The sequence below is a fragment of the Manacus candei genome, unplaced genomic scaffold (assembly GCF_025592945.1).
Source record: "Manacus candei isolate 608988 ecotype Guabito, Panama unplaced genomic scaffold, ASM2559294v1 h1tg000005l, whole genome shotgun sequence".
Classification (NCBI taxonomy): Eukaryota; Metazoa; Chordata; class Aves; order Passeriformes; family Pipridae; genus Manacus; species Manacus candei.
The window spans coordinates 15,149,746-15,177,678 of record NW_026138053.1 but is presented as its reverse complement, the minus strand read 5'-3'; the positions used below and the strand labels follow the sequence as shown (position 1 = coordinate 15,177,678).

At 35.2% G+C, this 27,933-nt stretch overlaps 1 protein-coding gene across 9 annotated transcripts in view; it reads right to left on the bottom strand.

Moving 5' to 3' along the window:
• Positions 1-27,933, bottom strand: part of PTBP2 (polypyrimidine tract binding protein 2) — a 49,429-nt gene that overhangs the window by 21,017 nt on the left and 479 nt on the right. For 7 of the 9 annotated variants that reach the window (XM_051803448.1, XM_051803458.1, XM_051803476.1 and 4 more), the window contains exons 2-5: positions 26,581-26,611; positions 14,003-14,078; positions 2,862-3,034; positions 2,322-2,465 (exon numbers count right to left, since the gene is read on the bottom strand). In XM_051803448.1, coding sequence (XP_051659408.1) covers positions 2,322-2,465; positions 2,862-3,034; positions 14,003-14,078; positions 26,581-26,611 — 424 coding nt within the window. Of the gene's footprint in view, positions 1-2,321; positions 2,466-2,861; positions 3,053-14,002; positions 14,079-26,580; positions 26,612-27,933 lie in introns of those variants that run through there. The other 2 variants (XM_051803514.1, XM_051803522.1) reach the window with 2 other exon arrangements.

The following is a 27,933-nucleotide window of genomic DNA, read 5'->3' as shown; positions in this document are numbered from 1 at the left end:
AAAATGACCAGAAAAGTTTAGACTGTATAACCCAAGGAACCAAAACTTGTGAAGTCAAATTTAACATAAGACTAACTTGTCAGCACTGTCTATGCTTATACACTACATTTCATTCCACTAGAATCAATGTGAATACATGAAGGAATAGAGGACTTAGCAGTGGTAAATGATGAGTATTTTGTCAAACAAGTTAAAAATAACAACAAAAATAACATTATATACAAATAGCCGATTTGAAGACATACAAGTAGCATGCAAAGTTTTTTTTTTTTATTTTTGCAAAACTTAAATTAATTTTCAAAGATCAGATATACCACTGAAAGTATAACATTTATTTCTGATGTTGCAATGTCTATGCAGAAGGACTAAACCCATGCATTTATGACAGGAGGATGATTAAAGAGATCTACAGTTACAGAAATCATTCTATTCTCAATTCTCCTGAGTCTAGAAACTGCACAAAATAAAGTAAGAGATATTTGTTTTATATCTGAGTTTAAATGCTCCTCTTGGTGTTTTGATGTCTCACAGGAAAAGGATTTTCATAGAATTACAAACTGAAATGAAAACTTCAGTGGTCTCTTTTGAATCTGTTTATTCAGAACCAACTCATTCTGAGCATATAAGTAAAAATAATCTCCAAAGCTACTATTACTGAGTTCAGAAAAGCTCAGTTCAATGGAACCTCTCCAGCCAAGGCTTGGCTGTCTAAAGTACCCCTTGGTTAAACAGGTTTTTTTTCTATCTTCTTTATAAACAACATACTTGCACCTTCCTCCAGTTTTTTTATCCTATCTTTCCAGTTACACATACTAACATTCTAACTTCTTCACATCTTCCTGCTTGAACATCCAGAAAAAGATAACTTCAAAATGAATCTGAGTTGATGAGAAAGCCTTCAAATATAGGTTAAAAATTTTAAGCTTTGAGTATCCAAAAGAACACCGGATTACACAAGTAATACCTGCACCATCTTTATTTTTTCTTACAGAAAAAAGAATATCCAACCATCTTATACTTTATAGAATGCCTCATGAGATACTAGAATACTTACTGCCAAGTACCTATTTATATCATTTAGTTCTAAATTAAACTTAGTTTTAAGTTCCCAAAGACTTGGAATATATGTTAAGACTGGGTATTAATATGTATGGTGGCATAAAAGCTGCTGAACAGTCAGCACATCCTATAGGTTGGAAAGGTGAATATGCGAAGTACGAAACCAGTGTCAGGAGAGAAACCAGAGGACAACGTAAGAACGTTGCTTGGGGAATATGTCCATCCACTGTATGTGCAGACAGAATTCATCCTCTACTCCACTATTTCAAAAGTAAATGAAAGTATTTATTTTTCTTTTTAACTGACAAGTGTTGGGTTGGGGAGTCTCGATTTTTAAAAAGCATTTTTAGCAGATAATCAAAAGATTCTAAGGAACAAGAACGTTTAGAAAGATCAACAGGAAAATCAACACTGTACATGATGTGAAACAAAAGGTCTTTCAACAGATTACCCTGAAATTGTTTTCAAAGGCAACAGCTGTAACTGTACTATTTACGTGTCCTAAGAGAAAACACAATTAACAGAAACTGTAACTTGGCACTTACACTGTTTTTGTATCATCAAAAAGGCAACACAAAAAATTAATCTTAAAATAACTATCTGATTTGTGGTAAGTTGAGTGCCTTTTATCCCTCTATAGTTTGTACGAAATGGTCACTATGTTACTTTTTCTAATTCTTATGTTCTACTAAAAACAGACATATGTATCTATATTTATTGTGAAGTAGGTCCTGTAGAGGCAAGAGCAAACTGTTTTTTGTTATTAAGTACATATGTCTCTAGAGTAATCATTATGGTATTCTTCTCCAGGAACAGCAGATCACATGAGCTGAGGTTACCAGTGCTACTGGAGTGATCATTAAAAGCAGTGGAATGTAGGCATTGGCATTAGCCATTACCACTGGGGAAATTCAAATCCGCATTGGAATCTCAGGTGTCAGAATTAAATACGTTAATTTTATTATCCTACAGTCTCTAAACTAAGACAATAACTTTAAAGTTATTTAAAGGTAAAACACCCCTCAGAATATTTTTACTTCAAGGGAAAATTAAGAAAATTCATCATAATGGAAAGATCACAGAGAAAGTAGAACCCCTTCAAGTGTCACAAAATGGAACGATCATAGTAAAGACTACAGTAGTGTTAGAATGTCAGCAAAACCAAACAATTTAAACATATGTCACATGAGCCAAGAACACATGCCATGCCTCATCCTCTACGGTGTGCATTTTTTTCTAATACTACTGAACAGTAAATGTACCTGGTTAAGTGTGTTATCAGTCTTTAGTTCTTTATGATTGGAATACTGGATATAAATAGGTTGGTTACGAAGATGAGGTGTCACAGCAGAGTAGTAATTAACCATAGTGATAGCTGCCTCTTCTGTAGCAAGTTCCAAAAATGCCTGTAATGAAAACAGTTAACTTTCAGTATTTACAAATCAGATAATCTTCATATTAGCAGCATATTAAAAAAACACTGGGTTTGATAACACATTTTAACAAATATCAGTCTTCAGAAAATGTTATTCTCTATATACTAATGTTATTTCCTAAGCTACTTGATCTCCAAAAATTCATCTGTGAAGACACAGGAATAACTTTCTGCTTTAGTTAGCTGCCAACCATTTCCTGATTCACCTCAAAATTTACTAAAAGGTGGTGTGAGTTCATCAAAAAACTGAAAGGAACAAAAGTTCTTTTTTTTCTTTACTGCTTACTGTTATATGACTTATTTCAACAACATTTTAAAAATACATTTTGAAATCAGACATATTAAAAAATAGAAAGCAACAAATTACCTGATTTTTCCCTTTCAGCATCAAGATGTTGGTTACTTTACCAAAGGGTAAACCTAAAGCAATAACTTCTGTTTCTGTCACTTCCCCAGGCAATTTCCTGATATGAAGAACACGAGAAGGAGCCCCATCCATTTTATCATCACCTTTGAATTTCTTGTTGTCATTACCATTAGCTGAAAGACATATTCAGACTGTATTTGAAAAGTTTACTGATATTATTAGTTATTTATTAAAAAATGTTTTCAATCATAAACATGAAGTTATAAGTAAGCCAGCTCTTTATTTGGTCTAAATAAAATTCAAGGGGTCAGAACAAATTCTGCAGAGATAAACATTAGTTTCATGAAAGGTGGACTGTGTGAGACTAACTTAGTAGCCCTCTGTAATAACTCATTTTCCAAATAAGACAAAAACCACAGCAAAACCTTCACTTTAACTGAAGCAACTCATATAATACCACGTAAGAATATTAATCATGACTCAAAAGGGCTCACATAAGAACTCTAAAGTACACTAAAAAAAAACCAATTAATGGTTTACCCAGAATTTTTTTGAAAGACAAAAAATGTTGGTGAATAGTTGACAGAAGATAGGCTAAAGTGAAGTTTTTTTAAGAATGCTTGCACTAAGGACCTGGACAGAAAAAGTAGAAAAGTATCAAAGCAAGACAGTAAGCCATTATTAACACTGGGAAGGATCACACTGGAGAAAGGTGATGACCCAGAGGACTGACATCCCAAAATCTGATGAAATCCACAATTTAAGGACAAACTAGAAAAATGCCCCTTAAGAACTACTAGCTTACTCATAGAAAAAGAAAAACCAATGAACCTGATGCTGCCATCACAGATGGGGGTAGAGGAAGAGACAGACAAGATTTTCCTACCAGAATCAGGGAAGTATTAATACCAGTGTACAAAGCACCAGACAGACATTATTTGGAATACTGTCCAGAATTCTTGCATAGAATTCCAGCAAAATTCCACCTTGAGTTCCTTTTTCTTGAACATATCTAACACCTAGCTAACCAGTTGGATGGAAGAAGTCTTGCTTTTGAATGTAGGCCAGAAAAAAATTATTTGCTTTGGTTAAAAACTATGCTAGTTAAAAACTAGCAAGCATCAGAGAGGCAAGAGGTAAAGAAGATCAGTGTCATAAGATATACAGATATTAATGAATTAATCAATGCTGAAAATCAGCCACATTTAGATATGAACAAAGCAAGGGCAAAGACCTCCTTTTCTCTACTTTTGGACATAAAAAATGCAACATATTTAGATTTATCTAAATATAAAAGTCAAGATACTCTCTTAGTTAAAAATATTATGCCTTAGAGGCAAGGTCATGCTTTAATTCCACACCCCCACTCTGTATCACTACCCCTTCCCATCCCCTCAAAAAAATTTCCACAACTGAGCTTTCTAAAAAGTTCTTGCACTACAGAACACTAAGCATTTTCCAACTTACTACAGCAGAAAAAAACAACAAAAACCCAGCGACATTTGAAACTGGTCGAAATTCAGCTATAGGTTATCTCCAACTGACAGTGCTAGAAGGGCTCAAATCCATGCAATAGTATGTATTTTATTTTGGTCTGCTGCACAGAAAGACAAATTTGATGGAACATAGGAGAGTAAAATTTCAAAAATACAGACTGAAGTAGGATCTCAAGTCTATCCTTAGTCTGCATAATGCTCCAACTTGTATCATTTTGGAAAACATGGTGAGAATGAGCTTCCAAGTAGCCAGATTTTAACTCTTCAATATTATACAATACAATGCTTTGTCTCAAAGGGACAGGCAGTCAAAGTTTATGAAAATTACTTCTATTTTTCACCTGAGGTTCATCATGCAACAGTCCTCCCTAGTCATCAATTTAAATTTCTATTAAAAAAAAAAAAAGGAAGAAACAAGGTGAAGCGGGATAGGCTGGACAATGCACTGCCAACAAACTTGCAAAAAGTAAAAGAATTACAGTGATACTAAAACTGCATGTCCAATGCCCTTCATACCTAAGCTTTCTCATAATTTCAATTCATTACAAGTTTCAAAAATTAAATATGAAACATTAACAATGAGAAATGAGAAAATGAAAATAAAGTTTTTTAAATTAAAGCATTTTCTGAAACTGATTAAGAAACCTCTGGTTTTATTACACCACCAGAAAAATATACACCATGAAAGCTCAGATCACTGCTTAGAGAGCTGTTTTGTCTTTTGTGTGGTTTTAAACATACAACTTTGACATATTAACTTTTCCACAGCAAGAATAATTTCAAGAATTATTTTTTAGATGAAAGCTTTTATTTGAATTAGGTTTTAGGTAGTCTCAGCATTTTTAGTAAAAGTATCACTGGCCAGTATATAAAGACTCATATATATGTATATGAAATGTTCCTTTAAGAATTATTTAACACAATGATTTAATAATTATTGTATTATCCAAATAGATTGATTTTCCATCTATTAGCATTGCTATCCAATATTGGCATTTTACACAGTTATTCAACTTTTGTTGCAGTAGGTTTAAAGTTTAAAATAAATATTTTGTTGTACTAAATATATTTTTTTTCCTAAAGAGCAGTTAACATCTTTAATTTAACTCATGTATACAAATCTCACACAATTTTATCTTTTAAACTGTCTTAAACATCTACTAAACTATTCTTTAAACTTTTTTTACTTACTGTAAAAAAAAAAAGCTATGTAAAGAAGTGCCTACGCAAAAGCGTCTATATGAAAAAGTACATAAATATATTAAAGTAGTATATACAAAAAGATACAGAATTAGGCACTAAGGAATGTATGGCAATGATATAAATGGTGTGTGGAAGGGAAAGGATGGGGGGACTGGCAACAAGCATTCTCTGTGCCACGTACTTGCCCACAGAAAATTTTCAGCAGTTGGGCAAGTAACCATGACAAAAGCTCGTTATTACTTTTTGACAGGGGCATATCTTGTACAATGAAAGCTGAACATGTGGGGAAAAAATGAAGCCCACCATCTTAAAGTAAAATTTATGCCAAATTAAACAGTGGATTTTGAAAGTCGGAAGAAATTAACACATCAGTTGTTGAAAGTAAAGAGAACATGTACTTTTTCTACTTTTGATCATTCAGCATAGCCTAACACTAATTTACTGTTTCAGTAATGGCAGTAATAAAGTGTCATATACTATATACACATGCACATACACAAGTGGATTTTTCAAAACATTCGTGGAACAAATTAAATTTAGTTTTTAGAAGAGTTATTGAGAGTTTCTGGCACTGTATGAAACCTTTCTCCTTAACTGTAGTCTCTGATTTATCATTATAAATGGTAATTCTCAGCTGAAGACACATCATTAAACTGCACTTGGGAACAGAAAACCAGGTTTCCAACACGGGAACTCAACTTATATAGAGCCACTGAAAGGTGAACTCAACTACTGTTGAAACAAAAATTTCATTCTCTAACAGTTGTATTGGCATAATCAGCATCCATAAAGGTCAAAAAGTAAGTCAAGAGGAACAAGGTACTTGAGGAATAACATGGTCTTTTGGTAGAAATGGAGTCTATGGCTAAGCAAGCAACCCAAAAGATCCTTCCCTATACAGCAGTTAAAACAAAATTGCTGAAAACTATGGGGAGGTCAAGGGATATTGTTAGGAGAAACCTCAAAAGCTGACTAATAACTACAGCTGAGAAACTGCTATTAAACTGGAAGCTTACTGGCAAGTAGTTATTTCATCATGTAGTTTGGCTTTCATCAGACTTGAATACCCTGATGCAAATCAAGCATCTTGTGCTAACATTTTAACAAATATAAAGATGCACTGAAAAGGACCACACTACAACATTTGGGGGAAAAAAGTTTAAAAAAAATCACAGCGGGAATGGCTAAAACACAGTGTTAGTATTAGTTCATTTACTAATCATGTTACAGCCTTAAATATATAGTTAAAAAAATATAATCAAAAAATCAGAACCAAAACCCTGAATCATAGAAACATTTTGGTTAGAGAAGACCTTTAAGATCGAGTCCAACCACTAATCCCGCACTGCCAAGTTGCATTGAACCATGTCCCCAAGCACCATATCTACATATCTTTTAAATACCTTCAGGGATGGTTATATTCAATTCAGACTACCAAAATTCCCCATGTTCTGTAACAACCTCTGTACTGATCAAGTCCTTTTCAGCTCTCCACTAAGGAGAAGAAAAATTAGTTTTCAGGTGACATCAGATGTGTACTTCTACACAAAATCTTAGCACTACTAATGGCATTCAAAGCATTATTTTCCCATATAAATAGGATACTACAGTTTAAATATAATTGATATACAAGCACATCCCTGCTGCACAGTTCTTTCAATTCAGCATAAATCAACTCGTTGAAATTGAATGCTTACGAGCTAACAAAGCCTATAAATGGCTACAATCTGAGCAACTTGGGTCCTAATTTTCAGTTAGAAACTTCTATTTTATTAAACACAGAAAAACCTATATAAAAAAGCAACAGAATGAACTGCAATATACACAAGGCATATTTTAAGTCCAAGTCATTCATTCAAGCTATGAAGATTCAATGCTCCCAAGCAGTTTTTGTAGAAAAACTGATCTTCAAGTTCAGCATCGCTGCTAGCAAAGACTGAACAGTTTACTTCCTGATGACAACTATTTTTGAAAAAATATTTTTCATAAAATTTCATCCTAGAGGACTTTCTCTGCACAAATTTTTTTTATTTGTTGAGAAATACACAAAGTTCTGAGATCTTTATTTTAGGTACTTTATTTTAGGCCTTCCTGGAACACTTATTTTGTTGTCCAGTACAATGAGTTTGTATGTAGTAAAGACAAGAAGCTTACTAACAGCAGTATTCTTTACTGATGCTAATGTAGAAAGTACTTCTTGTTTCGCCTTGGCTAAATATACGAAATTTAATGTTATCAGCAAGTGGAACAACATAGGACACATATTAAGATAGGAAATAAGTAACTAAGAGAAAGGCAGTGGAATTATGAAGATATCTAGTTTACAGTTGTGGATTATGATCACACAGAAATATTAAATGTTGCACTGGCTACCAAACACAATCATCTGCCTCAAACAACCAGCTATGGAAACTGTAGATAATTGCAAATTGAGAGGGTATAACAGAGATCATGTGGTTTCATTTCTGGAAGGTTCTTTCCTTAAATATATGTACCCGGCCCTGATGTAAGTGACAGAATGTAGGAAAAGGAGACCTCTTGTCTGATCCAGTGACAAACTTCTCCACAAGTGTCAACAGGTTCCCAAAACCAAAAAAATAGGATCTTTGTTTTAATACACAAATCTTCAAAAGCTCAAATCAAAGATAACATCTGGAATTTAAAATGCTTGAAAGAATAAAAAAGGAGATACTATGCCCAAAAATAAGGTAGAGACACACAGAATATGAACTTGTCTGAAGTCTGCATTTGTTAATCTTAAAATTAGAGATTACATGGTCATTGTTAATTATGCTTTGGTTGGTGGGGGTTTTTTGTTGTTTACCACGGACATGGGTCATGTGCAAATGAAAATCTTGACCAATCAACTAGCTTTTAATACAAAGAATATTGCTTACCAGGAGTATGAGCTTAAAGAAGTAAACAAGGTGAAACAATTAAGAAATGTTAACTACACAGCTTTTATCTGGCACATCTGCACATAAGTTGCACCCCTATTTCAAAATCCACTGAGCATTATGTTTTCTAAGTAACGGTGATAACACATTTACAATATGATATAGTGGCTTTTCAGTGTTGCACAGCCTAAAACTAATACACTTCAATTTAGCCCTTAAAAATATATAAAAATACTACAGCTAGAGTAAAATCCAACTGAAGTGGAACAACAATGAATTACCATGGCATAGTGATGCAGACAGAAATTACCTAAACTAATAATAATAGCCACGTTAAATTTCTCTCATCCTGAGGTTTTTTTAATTTTTGTTTCTTAATTTACAAAAAGATTATATTGTTCAGACATTCAGAGCATTAAAATGTAGCTCATCTACGTGCATATCTGTAGAAAAATGTAAATTATACTATATTATTAAATTATTATACTTTCCAATCACATGTGATGTACTTCTTCAAATCTTTCCAATTATTATTAACTGTAATCAATTTACAAACTTCAGAAGTAAATTATCTATGTTTAGGTATCATTAATGTTAACTAATAACCAATTTTACTTAATGTGCTATCAAAAAATGGCACATCTATGTTTATTCCCCAAGTTAAACACAGCGCTTGAAATATTATTAGTCTGTATGCCTCAGTGCTAAGTATTCTGTTAATACAATGAATTACCTACCAAAGTCACTGCTAACATTCCCTGCTAATTAAGTAAAAACAAGATCAAGATTAATAGTATCATTTAAAGCTCCAGGAGTTTGGTGAGCTCAGTTGCAAAAGGATTTTTGGAATGTTTCTACTGATTTACCTTAAACACACAAACGTGAACAATGAAATTGGTGGCAGCTGTAACAAGAAAATCTGACAATTTCTCTGTTTCAATCCCTTGTCTTTGACAAGCCAATTTTCACAGAACTGTCATTAACATCTTTTACTTTTTATCTACATCCCTTAAAAATGTTACATTTACAGTTCATGGCATGAGTAGCCTCATACAGGTAACTATTCCTAGAACTTCCATTAAGTACTACTCCATCTGAACAGCAAAAGCCTCACAAGTTCAGCATAAAAGCAACCCATTACAGAGGAAACACCTTTTGTAGTTCTTAAAGAGAAGGGACTTTTTTCTTTAATTTAAAAGCTGCAGAATAAACAACTGCAGTTATGTATTTACTGAACATAAGCACTGAAAGGTAAAAAAGTTATTTATGTACAATCATTTACAATGTGCATTACTAATGTCTTCAAAAACATCCAGAGTCAAAAATATTTTTTAAATATCCTGGTTTCAGCTCTGGTTTCTCAGAATCCTGTTACCAAATCATTTTAGTTTACCCAAACAGCCTTTCCAGTCATTGTGCACCAACATGAAAAAAATTAACTCACAGATCTTTATGACAAGGTTATGCTCTACAAAGAGATCAGAATCAAGCAAGATAAAGATAGAAAATACAAATAAACTTTAAAAATATTTTTCAGAAAAGCTAAAGGAATACACTAGTAGTAGTTCAAGCAGTAGCAGAAGGCCTGTAGTTCCGACAGTACAACTTCAACATATTAGTGTCAGCTGGTGTCAAAAAGGTCAGAAACTTAAACATCTAACATAAAAAAAGAACTTCTTAGAAAAGCTTGGCTATTTGCTGACCTGGAACTTTACAGGCTGTCTTCCCTAGCTACAAATTCTAATCTAGTAGATGGGATCCTTCCCTCAATGTTCACAGACTGCTGTTCTGCCATACTATTCAAACCAGTTTAGGAAAAAAAATAAATCTTGTATATTTTAATACAAATGCTTATCTGAAATTCCACAATTCCACAATGACAGGAATCAAATTATGTTCAGGAGATACAACGGTTCTGAATTAAGTGATAAAAGAACTCACACAGGAGTCACACTCATCACAGTCTTTCTTTTAAGGCTGCACTATGCAAAAGACACAGAAGGTACCTAACAGTAACTTCACTTGTAGTGAATGTTAATACAACATATTGTCAATCTTCTCTTACCTGTACGGTCTTGAAGGTGGATACTGATGACACAAATGCTTAGGAAATGCCCAAGGATCAAGCCTTGGATTTTGAGCCATGTCCAACAGAGTAGGCTTTTCCTTATTTCATATTGTTTATAAAATTATGAGTGGTTCAAATAATCAATAAGAACACAAATGAAATGTTTGCCCACCAATTTCACATATTTCACAATTAGAGTAAGAGTATTCATAAAAGCATTAAAGTACTACAGTATTCTGACTGAATGGTAGCTGAATACAAAAAACCACTAATGGAACAGTTACCATGATAAAAGGGTAGGAAGTTGGTTTTTAAAAACTCATCTTCAGTCTCACCCATAATGACACAGCCCTCAGTTCTACCAAAACCACACACTTCCATAAAAAGTTACGTTTGTTTTATAACTTAAGCATTTTGGTTTAGGTTAATGTTTCTATAGCACAGACTTAGAAAGAAATGAGGCTGTGATTGACAAGGTTTTGCTCTAAGTTCTGCCCTGCTAGGGCACTACTAGCGACAACTGGTTTTTTGATTGTGTATACTTTTACCAATGAGGCTCAGAGGATTACAAACTGTCTCTTTCTTCTGTTGATCTCTGTATCTGCTTGAAAAAATATCATGGGATCAGATACTGGAAATATCAAGGTCAAAACCAGAATAGGTTTCTAGATACATCAGAAAACAATGGCCAGGTCTGATAAAATCATGACACCTCCAAACTCTAAGAATGAAAGGGCATTAGCCCTAAAAGGCATATCAGTTTTAAGAGCTACAGAATAGGTCGATTTCTACAATGTGTCTCATTTACACAGAACTTAATAAGTGATCACAGATCTCTTAAGCCCTAGAAAATCTGAGAAAGATTCCTCACTACTATGCCTTGTCTACAGCAAAATAAACTCTATTCACAGTAGTTTTAAATTCTTCTGAAGAGAACAGTAATAACAGAACTGAAGCAAAAGGAGGACATCAATTCAGACATAAAGAACATTTGAACTCATTGGGTTTCAGGAGGTGGTGACAGAAAAATTAACTCACGAGTTTCCATTTCAGATCTAATTAATTCTGAGTTTACAATCTGAACTTGTAAACTGTGCAAGTCTGGAAAAAGTACTTCCAGGTCCACAATAAACCAGACAGCTACAGGAGGATATATTCAGAAATAATACTGAACTGTGGATTTATCCTACTCTACAGGGTTTTTTATGCTATTTAAAAAAGGTAGGCAGAAGTTAAATTTGAATACAATAACAAGAAACTGTTTTAAAAAAAAAAATCTCCAAACAAACTAGTCCCCTTTCCACTGACCTCTGTGGAGAATTATTTGAATTACAGGACTGTATTCAGAGTGTGGGGTTTTGTTTGTTTGTGATTATTTTTCCGCCAACCTCCTTTATGTACTACACAACTTAAACGAAACCTTTTACAACAATCAACTGCTACTACAGGAGCCAGGTCACTGCTCTGGCCGCTGCCGCTTGCTAATGAGACCGTTTCTTGAGAAGTCACTCATGGTTCTGGATGCAAAAACAACAAAAAAAACCCAAACAAAACACACACACAAAAAAAGGAACACACACACAAAAACCCAAAACACCCATACAACAAAGAAACTCACAAGAATAAAACCCAAACCCTAAATCAGCTTAAAATGGGTGGAAATAAAAACAAGATGGGAATGAACATCTGTATTTGTTAAATACATCAAACTCCCAAGTTAGCCTCATGAGATCAAAACAGCCTTTTCCATTTTAAGAACTTTTCACAAAGAGAAGAATTTCTATGTAAAGGCTGCTTAGACAAGTTTCTGCACTTTTTCTCCTGAAAACTCAAAATTATAATAATTCAATTATTTTCCTTTAGCCTTTTTTCCTTTGATAAATTAAGTTGCATTTAGTTTTCCTGAACTAAAAGTTTTTCTGAAAATATATGTGGAAAATTATGTAATATTTAGAACTTTGTCCTCGTAACAGTGCTCTCCCTCCCCCTCCCACTGCCCAAATCCGAACTCTTACACATACAACTTGAACTCCTTTTCATTCTAGCTTCTCATTTAAGTTAAGAAAATTGCTGAAGCACTAATTAATATCCAGGACTGCAGAGGACATCAAGAAAATGAAAACAAGAGGGACCTCTTCCAGAACCAGAAGAAAGAAAGAAAAACAAATGTTCTGGTGGTTCAAAATGGCTATGAATGCACTACACTGCACTTTTGATCTATTCCAAAGTATCATCACCTTTTCACCTCTAATTACAAAATTGCCAATGGAAGTGGTTCTCTTCCTCCTCCCAACACTGCACTGTGTTTAGCAACTGTGCAATCACATGACTGATCCATGTGCAAGCACATGACTGCTCCAAGGGAAAACATCATTTTGTTAGTATAGTTAAATGCTGGATTAGCTTATTCTGCAAGTTTATTAGCACTCAAACAGAAGAGAGTATAGCAGAAACATGTGAAGTTGGGTGAGGTTTTTTTCTGCTTGTGCTAAGGATATAGGATGAGAAAGCATAGAGCTACCCATTCTGGCAACAGCTGCTACCACAGCACCCCAAATATAACAGGAAATTGCATCCTGAATCCCAATCTCTTACTAATAGATTAAATGGAAAGAGTCTGCTACTAAAATCAGTGATTATAGTGCTCAGTACATAAATACAGAAAATAAGGCACAGTAAAGCAGTGAACCAGGCAACTAATTGGAAAACCCAGCAACCCTCTGATACCATGAATCAATTCCTCCACATCTCTAAGGAAAAAAAAAAACCAACAAACCAAACACAAAAAAACAACTGACAAGATGAAAAAAAAAAAAAAAGGCAAGACCTCTAAAATAAGCTTTCCAAGGGAATTCAATGCACATTCAACATACAGGAGCATCAACTGCAAAAGAAGACATTTTAGTAAGTGCCAAAAACCTATCTGGCATCACTAGAAATTTGATTAAAGAATAACCACACTCACTTTGCACTGACATTCACCACTGCAATCTCAAACTATAGGAGCAAAGTGAAGCTTCCTGCTTTAGCAGTCAATCAGAACAGAGGAAAACTCTGCTCTCCTGAATCCATACTGTAGTACGAAACTGGCACAGTGCTCTTCCCTGTAATGCCCAGACTTGCAGGTGTCTAAGTGTGAAAAAGTTGATGCTACAGAGGAGTTAAGCTGTTTACCTTTGCTTGGCACTTGGGATTCCTTATTTTAAAAGCAGCTGTACAAGACAAGTGTAATTTTTCATCCCATCACTCACCAACAATTTAGTGCACAGACATCTCAAAGTTGCCTACTGTTTTATGGGATTATTCTTCTCAGACACCCAAGGTTTGTGTATATATAAGGTCACTATAGTCTAATACATGCCAACAGTTTATCCCTCTATAGCACGACAGATTCTTGTTTCAGTGTTCTCCCCTTGTAAAAAGGAAATGAGTCCAAGTATAAATCATAGATTTCTCCTTTGAAAGGGCATCACTTACCAGTAACTACCATGCTGCTCATGTTAGAGTTCGGGCTATTGAGTACACTGCCTGAAAGAAGTTCGTCAGATCCTCTCTAAAAAGAAAGAGACAGTAAGAGATTTTTTTTCCTCTATTTTGTGATTTTTAAAGATGATACTTCCTCTTTTCAGATAAGTGCAACAACTTGAAATCTAAGTAAAACGGTATATTTACATGGCAATCTGAAATGAGAGCAGCTTAAGCACAGTTGTTTAACCCACCACTGAAATGAAGCCATCTCTAGACACAATGAGAACTGCTGAACAATAATTCTGTCCAGCATTTCAAACTAAATTATTATTATGATTAAATATAGTCTATTTCAATAACATTTAAATTAACTCATAGTTTTATACTTTAATACACATATATATTAAATTATTATATCTAGCTGAAACTACAAAGGAAATCTATACAAATCGAAATATGGAGTTTAGCTCAATTCTGACACCCCTATTTAAAAAAAAAAAGATTTGTCTTCACAGGAAATGATCAATTTTCATTTGGGGGACATCCATTTCTACTGCAAAACACAATTTAGGGCAGAGAATTACATCTTCATTGTAATTCTTGAAACATGACAAATATCAATTAATGAATGACTTGAAAGTGGTCTGCAAAAATCAGAGGAGGGTTTATACTGAAAACACACAAGATAAGCCTTTCTTCTCAAATTATTTGCAAGATGGGCATTTGATGTAACTGAAGAGACTTATGCTTTTCACACCTTTTTCTTTCCTTTTTTTTTTTCTTTTACCACCCAGCCCCCTTCATCCCTCAAGACTTAACCTCCCAAAAAGCCTACAAAATATTTACATGATCTTTCAATAAAAAAAAATTTAAAGCATCCTTTGAATATTATCTTTAATTTCTTGTAGGTTCTATCCCCACTTAAAAAGTATTTCCACAGCACCCTTAAGACTAATCCAGATCACAGCTAAAATGGAAATGATGAAAGAAAACAAGTTACTACCCATCTTTATAAAAATAAATATTTTCACCTCTGTTGTGGATACTACAACAGAATCATGACTAGTTAGTGAATATGTTTTACAGAGCACCTCAATAATGCACAATAAATTAATCTGAAGCTATCACCTTTCTAGACAGTACAACTGAAAGACGTATAAAAACCAAACCTTTACCATTTTATCATATTGCACTGTGTCCACACACAGAACAGTATGTTAAAGTTTATATAGGTATATGCACACATAGAGCCATTAAAGTTTATGTAGTTTTCAACATCAGAATCTTTATGCAATTTATTGAATGCTCTAAGCTCTTAAGGGTACGTAGCAAGTAACAAAGCCGTGCCTATCAGATCAGCAACAGAGTTCCTTTAAAATTGCATCGTACCTAATACCAAGATTAGGTAGGACCATGAGAAGGACTAAGGCTTGTCCTTTTCAATATAAGGATGCATTTTTAATCAGATATAACCAAGGAAAAATTTAGCTAGACAAAGCTGAGAAGCAAGATAGGGAAGTTATAGAAACTCTCTGTTATTCAAACCACATTGCTTTCTACCATAAATACAATACACTAACAGGGGCACCCACTGTGAGCTGAAACATAGATATTCCTTCTTTCTCTTTAATGTTCTATTTTCTAACGTAATGTTCAAGATTACTAGCAGCACTAGCTTACTGAGTGGTAACAGCAGTTTTTTCTGCTTGCAGCTACCCACCTAGCCTTGCCTGCAAGCCCCTGTCTGCAGCCTGGACAGCTCAACTCAAGAGGCAGAAGTAGCAGCAGAGACTGAATCTGTTCACAGTCAAGCTGCTTAACATAATTCAGCAGCATTTTTTTCCCCTCAATATGACAGACATTAATTTGCAATGGTACAGCAGTTACTACATAAACAGCTGAAGCAGCCCCAGTACCAAATTAATGCTCTTCCCAGAACATGCAGGAACTTTACAATTCTGAAATATCTCAAATTTGAGTTGTCTTCAGCTTCAGAAAGTTACTTACAAGAGCAACTGCTGAATGAAAGAACGCGAGTGTGACTGCATACACTTCTGGCTCCTAGTAAATCAGGCTTTCAAAAAGCACAAATTACTCAATAGAGTGGATATTCAGTTACTGTATTTGTGTTTCATGAACAGTTCTCTCTTCATTTTCAAACATATCATTTTACATTTCATGAATACCTTCACAGTCAATCACAAGATTCTAGCATTGCACTTGAAAGTTTTAACATTTTTGCTTCAGAAGAATAAATAAATAAATATGAAGTTCTTACATTGGCCTGTATCATAATTCTACACTTGTCTTATCCGCATAAATTAGTGTTCAAAAGTCTGATTCACAAATGAACGGATTCATATGTGGAATGTTCTTCCAGCCCCCCATGAAATCACAAATGTACAGCAACCCTCTGCTAACTCACTCCCATACATACTTGTCAACCTTTCGGTCAAAGATCTCTCTTATCGTGTGAGTAATCATCTTTACTAGATATACATGCCTGTTTTTCCTAATTGCTTCTTAAGCAGCCTAGTCAGCTCTATACTTCATTCAATGTGTAACTTTAAAACCAGCTATGCAGCAAAAGACACATGATGTACTTGGACACAGAATGATTAAATTACAAAATCAAAACCAGTAACTGCCTGGTAATTGTGATTTACTTCAAAAGGGTTATCTGAAGATGCTGGTTTTCTAATAAAGCAATTTAATATAAGTATCCCAAGTAAGCCAATGTGTGCTCTTAGACTGGCACTACTACATGACACAAGCGTTTCCTGAATTACACAGACATAAATACTTATTTTACTTACATTTATTCAGCAGAGATGAGATTTTATTCAATTTGTTCTTTGGGGTGCCTGGATTTGGTTTTATGTGCATCTTCTCTCAGAGGGTGCTAAGACACAAAGGACTGGCATCTTGCTCCAAGAGCAAAGCTTTTCATAACTCTGCTATGTCACAGACATAACTCTGCTACAAATTTCAAGAACTATAAGTAATTTTCGAAGCATCCTGAATATTTAATTAGTCTTATTTTCAAGCACAGCGGTTCTGCTAGTTAAATCATGCAAAACAAAGAACCCTTTAAACTAAATTAGGTAATTGTATTGAGTGTTTCAGAGGTTAAGGAAACTAAAGTCAGATTTTCGAAGAGCATAGTGAATCAGATTCAAGAAGAATGGAAGATTCAAGAGCAATGTTCACTTCATTTTTCCCCCCATCTGTGCAAACTGCTGAGTTTAAAGAATCAAAGCAAGCTTGAGGTTGTGTAACAATACTGAAGATCACGAACACATAGATGGCAGAAACATTCACATCCAAGTTAAAATAACAAACAAACAAAAACCACCACAATGATTTTATTTCATCACAGACTGCAAAGAAATGTTACTGTAATAGCAACATGATAGAGACTAATTGAATATCCATTTTAGCATGAGGCAAGGAGATTATAAAGGACAAAATAAGAAGTACAAACTGCTATTACACTATTAATAGGTCATCTTCTGACATGCAGTCCTCAACAGTACAAGTTTTCACTGCCTTGCTTCTATTCCTACGAATGTTAAGAAGATTAATCTACATTAATCTTCCATAAAAGCTAACCACTAACTACTCTTATCAGAGATATTTAGAACATTTCTTTATGAAACCAGCATCTGCAAAAATACTAGTACAAAAAAAAAATCTCAAGGGAATTGCCAAACTAACATCTTGCAGTGAGTGAACCTTGAATTTACTGCAGTCAATACTGTCCTTTCAACGAAGCTCATGTTATCACACCCTTGCCCCCATGAGGGCATTTCCATCCGTGGTGTGAAAACATCATGTTAATGTATAGCTTCAATCAATGGAATTATGTAAAACTGACATGCAGGACTCACTTTCAAAAAAAGATAAAAAATACACCAGCTCACACTTTTAATACATAGTTAAAATGCAAAATTGTATATACAAAAATTATTTTATATACTGTAAATTGAAGATACCACTTCGGCATTTTAGTTGATTTCCCTAAATGAATAGTTATTGTATATGCTGTCACTTCTAGAATTTACAAAATCAAGTATACAAAGAAAAAGAAGCCCCTAGCTTAGCAAATTATTCTCCCAGCTCCTTGCTTTAATAGTCATAGCTAACCCAAAATCCCTCACTACACAAGCTGGATTTACATAGAAGGATTTCAGATTTTGCCCCCCGCCCCGAAGAGACCACTATAAAGCTTCATGCTATCACAGGTTATATTAAGTAGCTATGTAATTTCAGGAAGTCATTACAGGCATACTATCCTTCCAGGCTAATCAAAATTATACTATATAGAAGTCTTTGCCAACTATTGTCCTCACATGCCAGATAGGGTTTTAAATATTTCAGACATTGCCCAGATTTTATTACATCCAAGGTACAACCAGAGAGTAACAACTTTGGCTTGAGAGTTACTAAAGCGATTTAGTCTTTTATGCATGCAAGTACTTTTTGAAAACTGTTTATGACCAAGAAACATGAGCTACTTTCCCAATAATTCAGGGCTATGGAGACGGATCAGCAGTTATGGCTGAACCTAACACAGCAGTGTATTACAGAAGGCATATTACAAATATGTGTAGAAGCACTACAATACTACAAGAACACTAAACCAATACTATTAGAAACAGTAAAAAAGTGACAAAACTGCACTTTGTTAAGAAGTCAACAGTATCATCTAAAATAACTTCTGAAATTTGCACTGGAAAATATAAAGACGACACTCAAAGATATTGAAAAATACATTTTCTGATAAATCCTCTCATTTGTGGCATTCAAATTTGTTGATATTAAAAACCTTTCTCAAAACACATGATGCTTCTGCCCTCCCCATTTCCCTCTCTCTCCCTTCTCCCCCAGCTGAAAGAAAAATAGGAAAACTTTAGTTGCACTGCACATTTACCACAGTCATTCTCAGCCTACAGGTACAAATTTCCCAAGGGGTATGACAAGCCAGGAGACAGATCTCATGATTTAAGAAAATCCAACAGCACTGTAAAATACTTCACTTCTAACAATATCTGGGAACAATTTAAGAGCGAGCCAGAAACCTGATAGTATGGGAAAGGAATAAAAGGACATGACAATTTCAACCAAGACATTAAGCATTCCCCTCTAACAGATACACACCTGCAAACACACTACTTTAGTATCTGAATTAACTTTAGGGACTGGACGTTGGAAACAACAGAACAACACATTTTAAACCCCCCAACACAACATTTATAAACTTCGTTGAGTTTACATGTGTGATGGATCAGAATTCAACGAATGCTTCATTTTTAACACGATATATTTTTAATGAATCCCTGCATAAATGTATCCTCACATACTCTTTGGTGAAGAAGAAACACCTGATCTGCCTTATGCTCTGACTACATGTACTAATATAGATTACCCTAAAAAATTTGTTGCACCTCTCATATGTACAGGATCACAGAAGACCCGTTCAGGACAAGACAAGCCAAGTCCAAATGCACAATCCAAAAGAAACTCCATGCAGGTTCATAAATACTTTACACACTGTTTAAACTTTAAGCTTGTTATCACTTCACCAGAAGCTTACACGAAAGGAGTACACCTACTTGATTTTTTTTTAAAGGTTACACTATTTAAATATATTAGCATGAAATCTTATCAAATAAGGTCATGCACTCCATGGGTGCTTAATAACTCACTTGTAACTTAATACTGAATGAAAATCCAAATGTTAACTGGATACAATATAACCACCTTTCCATACTTACTGCTCTCCATATATTTACTTTTTCACCCTACTTCAATTCTTTTCCATACTCTTCTCAGCCAAGCATATATTGTTCACACAGCCAAACAACTAACTTTGCCATTTTAACACTCTCAGTTTTTCAGTAAGAAAGGATCTAGGAGAAAATTAAGCTTTTATTCTTGCAACTATTCACATAGTATATGCTATGTACCTCATTCATAAAAACATTAAAAGTTTGTAGGAATTGAGAGCAATCAACAGAATTTGAAAAGTCTTTAAGATGGAAAGGAGACAATTCTCAACTCCCCTGAAAAGAGCCAAATTTCTCAAAGCACCAAAAGATCAAGATGGACTATTAAACCAAAAAGCCAAAGAGTAAAGAATTAAATCTCCACTTGTACCATGTCACACAGCCCCATCTGGAAACCTCCAAACTTTCAATTGTAAGGAAAGACGCCAGGCAAGAACCTTGTTTCAAATGAATCGACACTTCAAAGATCAAGGAGAAAGTACGCTAACAAGATCATTTATTCCAGCATTTCAGACTTTCTATTCCACTTTTACCAGGAAACAAAGCGTTACTCTCAAACAGCTGTACATTACTGGTAGTAAATTAGAATAGGTGAGAACAACTTACTAGAGCTATGATCTGGATGTTCTCTGCTTTCCAGATAGAGAATCACGGCACCCAGATGTACAGATTTGGTCCTTGAGTAGCTGTTTCTACACCTCAACGTGGGATCAACATGGAAGGTATTTCCTACTAAATTATCTGCTATTTCCAATAATAAATTAAAAGCACTAGTGCTAGTTTGTCTGTAACTCAATACTCATGTTAAACATTTATAGAACTGATTTTATGAAAAGCTAAATACAGCTGTATGTACTTGCAGCTATAAAAAAACACCCAAACCTCTAAATCAAACATCACAGTCCCATTAACAGCTTGTGAAACCACAGCCTCATTTGAACCAACTACCATCAAATGCAGCAATCCTACCTTCCCCCTTGCCCCAGCACTTGTTCGCATTCCGTCCTTCCCAATTCTATATTGCTACAAGCACTCATGCAACCGCACGCTTTGGTACAAATCTGAGTAAAAAGATGTAACTCACTATTGTGTCAGCTTAGCTTTATCCTGGTTAAGTTCCCAAGAGAGGTCTGTGAATTGGCTACCTAAACATCTGTTGCTCAAGTATTACAGTGACAGAAAAAACTGGAATGAAGCTTGATTTGCTTGTGAAAACATGGCTCAAAGCTTTAAGAAATGGGAAAGGTGTTTTCATGCTGGTATAAGCTCATATTTTTCAGATCATAGAACCATAGAATATGCCGAGCTGGAAGGGACCCACAAGGATCACGGATTCTGACTCCTGGCCCTGCACAGGACCATCCCAAAGCATTTCTCTTTGTACAACTCCCCCATTAAGATGCAAACATAAGTGTTCTGTTACAAATAAAGAATAGGTGATTTCCAATTAGTGACAGACATTAAAACACATCAAATAGATACAGTAAATCTTCCTTACATTGATGCATACTTACTACAGAGCACAAACTAATTTTCAACATTCTTCCTTTCCTTCCCCTTTCAGCTCTCCTTATTTTTTCACATATATTACAGTGGTAGAATGAGCATTAAAAAAAAAAAAAGGTACAAAGAAAAAAGAATTGGAGTAAACTGTTCTGAGAATAAATACAAAAGCCACTTCAAACAGGGTCAATTTATAAAAGTTACTGCTACAAAGAGAGTAAATATCTTTCACTGTAGGAAGTTATTTTTTGTCACTAAGGACATGCCACTGCTGAAGAGACAAATCCAGAAGCCAGTTCTAAACTTCTGAACATGGTCACACCATTCTTACTTCACTGTTATAATGTTCCACACCTTTTTTTGCTGTCTACTGCTACTATCACGACTAAGTATCATTCAACACAAAAGTTGTTTAGAAATATTATCCTAGCTAACACAAAACAGTTTCTCCAATTCATAAACAGTCCATTTTTCTCAAATCACTGCCTTTGTCTAATCTACTAGTAATTATGAAAATATGAAAATATAGCTCAAAACTATAATTCTAATATTTTAAATACAATAAAACAGACAATCACATGGCATTTGTCTGTAAGAATGAATTAATTTTTTATCCTACCACTTCCTTCATTTTAAGTAGCCAAAATGACAACAGCGAAGGCAAAAGACTTCAGAAAAAAACTGAAAGGAACAAGCTACTGAAACAAATTTTTCCACTTCTTAAATTTAGTCTTCTGACAACTTGCTAGAATTTCTGACTTTTCAATACAAATTTTCATTATACAGTGTACAGATGAAATAAGTCACAAAGTACCCACAGTATTTGTTTCCACCATGAAGAAACTCTCAGTTAGTAGTAGCAAAAAAGGGTCAGTGTTCTATAATTTTGTAAGAGATTATCCCTTAGAACTTGAGTTAAAAAAACCGAAGTGGACAATGCTTCAAGAGTACTTGACAGATTGCTACTTTGTGCTCTCTCCCTCAGTTCCTATCTCTCCTGGTTTTAGCTGCTGTCCTTCTCCCATACTACTATATTCCTCCATGTTAAGTTTCAGCAACCAGGAAATAGGGGGACTTTGTGATCCCTTACTGTCTGGAAAACTTAAAAAATACTAGGACAGTGCTTTTGAGCATCTTCTACCCATCCCTAACATAACCGACTAAATACACATTAATTATTCCCTCTTTTCTTAAGGGCACTGCAAAGGCTAATGCCCTGACTTTGGGAGAAAAAGGTCATCCCCACATCTTTAAACATTACAAAATTATGTTTATTGGAATATGAGTTTTCCATCCTAGCTATAATTGGGGCTGTCTATGCTTGGCAACTGAAGTTCTCTGTTTTTGGCTAGTATAGCCCAAAATATTCTCAACAACGTCAAAAATTCCCAAATGCTGAAGCCAAACAACGCATCCATGAAGAAATGACTGCTTCTTTTCTCCTCTCAGGTAGAAGCACACCTCAGCCATTCTGAAACATGCATTCCATATATACAAAATGAGTCACTCAATTGTTCAGGCCCCATTTACTGCACAGTTACACGTCATCCAGGAGAAAGATGATACATTAGAGGGAAGTGGCACACACTGAAATACAGTAGAAGAGATCATCCTCAACATGCACCCAAAATTCACTTAAGTTATTCCCTGTACCTGTGTGACATATATTCTTTACATCGTGTTTTACACCCCTCCAGAGTCTTTTAATTACTCCAGAGAAGAGATACATTATATACTTCATACATGGCTCTACCACTCCAAGTACCTAATCACTTTACTTACAAGATTAAAGCATTGTAACTGCAAAGAGAACACAGGAGAGCAATTCAAAGTACAGTTATTAGATGCTGATTATTAAATACTAAAATCTATACAGCTAGTGAGCAGTGAGAAGATTGAGACTAGTAGCTAACTAGCAAGACATTTTATTTTTAGTAACTAAGGATCTCATGTAATAAGAGCAGAGCAACTGTGATGTACCTTTTTTAAACAAAAATGCAAACATTTCATATAACATGGCAATTTTTAAAAATGTGCATGAAGAAATCCATCACATGTATAGAACTTCTTCAAGAAACTGAAATTTTTAAAAAATTGAACTATGTAATATACTACCATTACTGGAATTCTTAGCTCTCTTCTATTCAAGTACACTTTACACAAACTGCTTATATACAATGTGAGTTCACAAACTAACAGACAGAACTAAAGTTCATTCTTTCTGCATTACTTTGTAAATAGTAATGTAAGGGGTGAACTGTGTGCAGTGACACTTCTTTGCCTCCATGAATTCTAGGTAAGCAAAACAAGACATTACAGACCAAATCAGAGTTATTTCATATGTATTTACAAGATGACTGGGTTTTAACATGTTCTAATGCTTTCAGAAATTAAAGCACGCTGCTCCTCTGACAGATTTTAGCTAGGAAGTGTGCTCCCATTACATATTTTGAGTTGCACAAATCCCCACATTTACTGTATGCAAACCAAGTTTTCAAATAGTATTTGTCATTTTTTTTCACCTTCATTCCAAGTTTTATGTTTTCATCCGCTTTTGGTGTTATTTTCTGGTGACTCAACATGTAAATAAAATGAAGACTGAACATCAGATGAAGAAAAATGTCTTAAATCAAGTGTACAGCACAAATAAATGGCAATAGCTTCAAATTTATCAGTTTCACTTGCAGGTAACTGAGAATATAAATTTCTTAATAAAACATTATAAGCAAGTATTCTTTCTACTATATACTTGCCTTGCCCATATGAAGTCCTCAAAGCTCAAAAGCCCTCTTTTAATTGAAAAACAATACCCACACTACAGTAGTTAACTCCTGTTACTCTTTTACAAATGGGTTTAAAAATATAAGTAACATGTTCACTTTTCTGTTTAAGAGAGAAACCAGCCAGACAATAGTTAATAAAATTTTCAAATTTGTACTGACATGACTGATGATAAAATAAAGCAAATTTTCCAAACAGAAGAGTCTTATATCACAATTCATTTCTCTAAGTGTAACTGAATATATCACAACATGCTGTATAACTGACCAGCATATATACTGTAGGTGAAAAATCTCAAGAAAGCATTGGTTGAAACTAATATCCTGGATAAGTTGATTTCACACAGGTAAATCCCTGCTCACCTCCAATGCCTATCCAGCCACAACAAAAGTAGCATTGGAATAGCATTAAAACTGCTGATGCAATTCCTTAGATTCAAAACTTAATGTCTACACATTTCCATAGCACTCCAAAGAAAAGATAACAGCCAAGGAAAGGCCGGATGAATGATCCCAGTTGTTTATATACACCTACAGTAAAGCATTCCTCAACTTTAAAACTTCAGTGCATCAAGGGCAGTGAATAGAACAAAAAGGAAAAATGTTTCACATGGCCTTCCACAAAAAATGACTGAAGCTGGCATTAAGACTGCTACCTACACTGTATATATCAATTAGAAAGAAATTCCATTTTCCATTATTAGTATCTTGAGAAAATTAGAGAAGCTCCAGAATACAATCCAGTTTACTCCTCCCATATTTAACAGCTTTTTCAGAAAATCATCACCTTTATTTATTCCCACTACTTCCATGCACGGACTGTTTTCTTTTAAAATCTGAACAGCAAGTCTATTTTTACAAGGCAAAGAGCACAACTTTTTGACACTTCCGTGTCTTTCCTTGTATTTATTTTAATTACTGCCTTCAATACACCTGGTTTTCTTTCTTTCTTATATTCATAATATAACTTCTATAATCTCATAATATAACTTCTATAATCAACAGAAAGAAGCAGTTACGTCCTCTGGAGTGTCTTCGTTTCACAGTCTGGCTAGTATCTGAAAGAATGGTTCCAAAATTGCAACATATTTCATAACACTCAAATTCTCATAAACACTCAAGTTGCTCATAGTAAAGAATGAAAGGAATACTGAATCCATTTACTTCTCCTGAAGTGAGAACGTCAGAATCCAAGGTTCAAGTAATACGTGGTTTACCTGAAACTGCTTCTTCAGTAGATGGGACTGAGGGCCATTATGGATTTTTTTTTTTTTTTTGCCTCAAAGCAAATGATCAGTTTACTTCAGAAAAACTTGGAACTCTTGGAACTTCCTTAGGTATTCCTCCAAACTACTAAATACATTCTTAAACTTTAATCAGTCCTCCCAGGCAACAAAGAAACAATCATGCCAGTTCATATTTCTATTGTGATTAGCTCCCACAGAAGTGCTTTAATAACTACACTTGACTCACGACTCAGAGAGTGATTTTAAGCCTGTCTCCAACACTGCATGAACATATGGAGCCAGATGGGTCCAGAGACCATATAACTGACTTCTTATAGCTCTTCCTAGAAGCAAGCCTGCTCAGGAACATTATACAGGTACATCTGACAGAACAGCTGCTGTATCTATAGGTTGGCTGTATTACGCAGGAACTAGTCCAAATCCAGCAGGACTGATACTGAATCTGCGCACCTGAGCCTTACTAGACAAATCCTGACTTAGCAAGCAGTTAACACAGATCAGCTTCAGGTGAAAAGTTAGGTAAGTAACACAAGCTAAAAAGTCCCTGACCACATGTGAAGAGTTAACTGTATGCACTAGTAAACTTTTATGTTCCTACCACTGAAAGAATTGCTCACAAGCATTCATTAAAGTTCCCTTGTCTCATATATCTTTGCTTTCTCATTATTTCTTAGTCTGCTACTATGAAGTAAAGATCTAATTCCTGAGACAGATTTGAATAAAAAAACTGAAATAAATAGTAAATTAACAACCCTTTTCCTTGCTATTAAAAAAAAGATAAGTTCATAACCAAACTTGAGAAACAAAAAGTAAAGCAAAGCAAACACCCGCTTCTGTGTCTACATAACAAATTCTACCTTCCATATTTCTGAGTCCTATTACAGGCAGTCACTTCTTTTTTAACTTCAGCGGTAACTGTTTTTAAATAAGGAGGGGGAGGGAGAGAAGAAAACACGACTTTTACAGGCACCACGCAACAATTAGAAAGTGTTGTTTGAAAAAAAATACGCAAAACTAAACTTTAAAATAAGAAGCTGACACCACTACATTAATCTAGAACCACTGTGTACAGTTCAGTGCCTAGAACGGTCTTTTATGTAGAGCCCTCGATTTACCCCTGGGGATTTTTGGTTAATAAAGCATATACTGCTGACTGGATATCAGCTCACAATGACTAGCTAAAATCTTCCAATTTGCAATACTGATACTCAAAGTAGTTAATTTTGTATCAACAGTTTGCCCCCTTATTTGTTAAGTGTACATCCTACCTTCACACCAACTGCAACATCAGTGACAATGCTGTAAAAAAAAAAAACAAACAAGAACACAAGTTAACCAATTTATCTTCAAATTCAACTTTTCAATGTATTGCAATGACAAAATAACGAGGAAACAAATAGCCAACAACTCTCCTGATCAAGAAACTGTGTTCCAAGAACACAGCAGGACTGAGGGGAAGTACAAAAGAAACCTACAAAAGCCACTGCGCTCCCCCAGACTACAGGTTTCTCCAAAAGAGTACAAAGTTTCAAGTAAACATCACTCCAGTGCAGCACTGTCAGGAAATTTCTTTAGGAAACTCGGGTCTCCGGACTACACGTGGACCACAGGGCGGAAATAAAATAATTTGAAAGCAAGCACAGAACTTTTCTCAAACATCTCTGCTAACTAGACAGCTAATTCAGCAACACAGCCTGCCCTAGAGATCTTCTTAAACCAGAAAGCAACAAAAACATTTTTTTTTTAAATTAATTTGGAAAAAAAAGGAATGCATTGGCAGTTACACTTATATGAAATCTAATGAGGTACACCCATACAAAACTCTGCAAGAGGTATGTCAAGGTCCACCTTTTTCTTAGAGGTTATGACATCATCACTCTGTGTAACACAATCCCAACAAAAACGTTAAGTCCACACGAAGAAAAAAAAAAGAAAACAAGAATATATGAGAGCATTCCACCATGTAGTACTCATTAGTGACAAGACTGCTCAGACAGGATTTGTAAAACCTAACATTATAACCACAATTAACTATAAAAAGCCTTTAGAACTCTCACAGTTGAAAGGTTATATGCTTTAAGCATACCAAAGAGATGGCTTCTCTGTTTGAAGTAGAGTAAACAACTTAATAGGAAATGCGTGAGCTAGAAGTTGTTGTATTTACACTGACGAGGGCTACAACCAGCAGCCCCATTTTCCAAATCCAACAAAAAGCAGGCCTTGTGTGTGGTGCCTGCCCACCCCAGCCCTCGCTGTCCCGCATGGTAGACTCCTTCCAACCTTCCCTTCTTTGGCTCTTACAGCCAGTCCATAGCATACACAAAGACATCTTTCTACCTGGGGAGGGGAGAAGCCAAAGGGCTTATTAGGCAGTCTCTGAAAACAAAAGAGCTCGACATCTGGCTCCCGCTGGTATCGCTCCTCCCCTCCAGCCAGCTCCAAAACAAACCCGAGCCCCGCAGCGTGCCCCTCGTCACCCCCGCCCGGGGGGAGACAAGGCATAGGCGGGAGAGCAAGAGGGAGCGAGAGGCTCTGGAGGGGCCGATGGGGGTAGATCGCGCTGCCTCTTCACGTTGAGACGCGCCGTATCGGGCACCGCACTGAGCAGGGGGCGGCCCAAA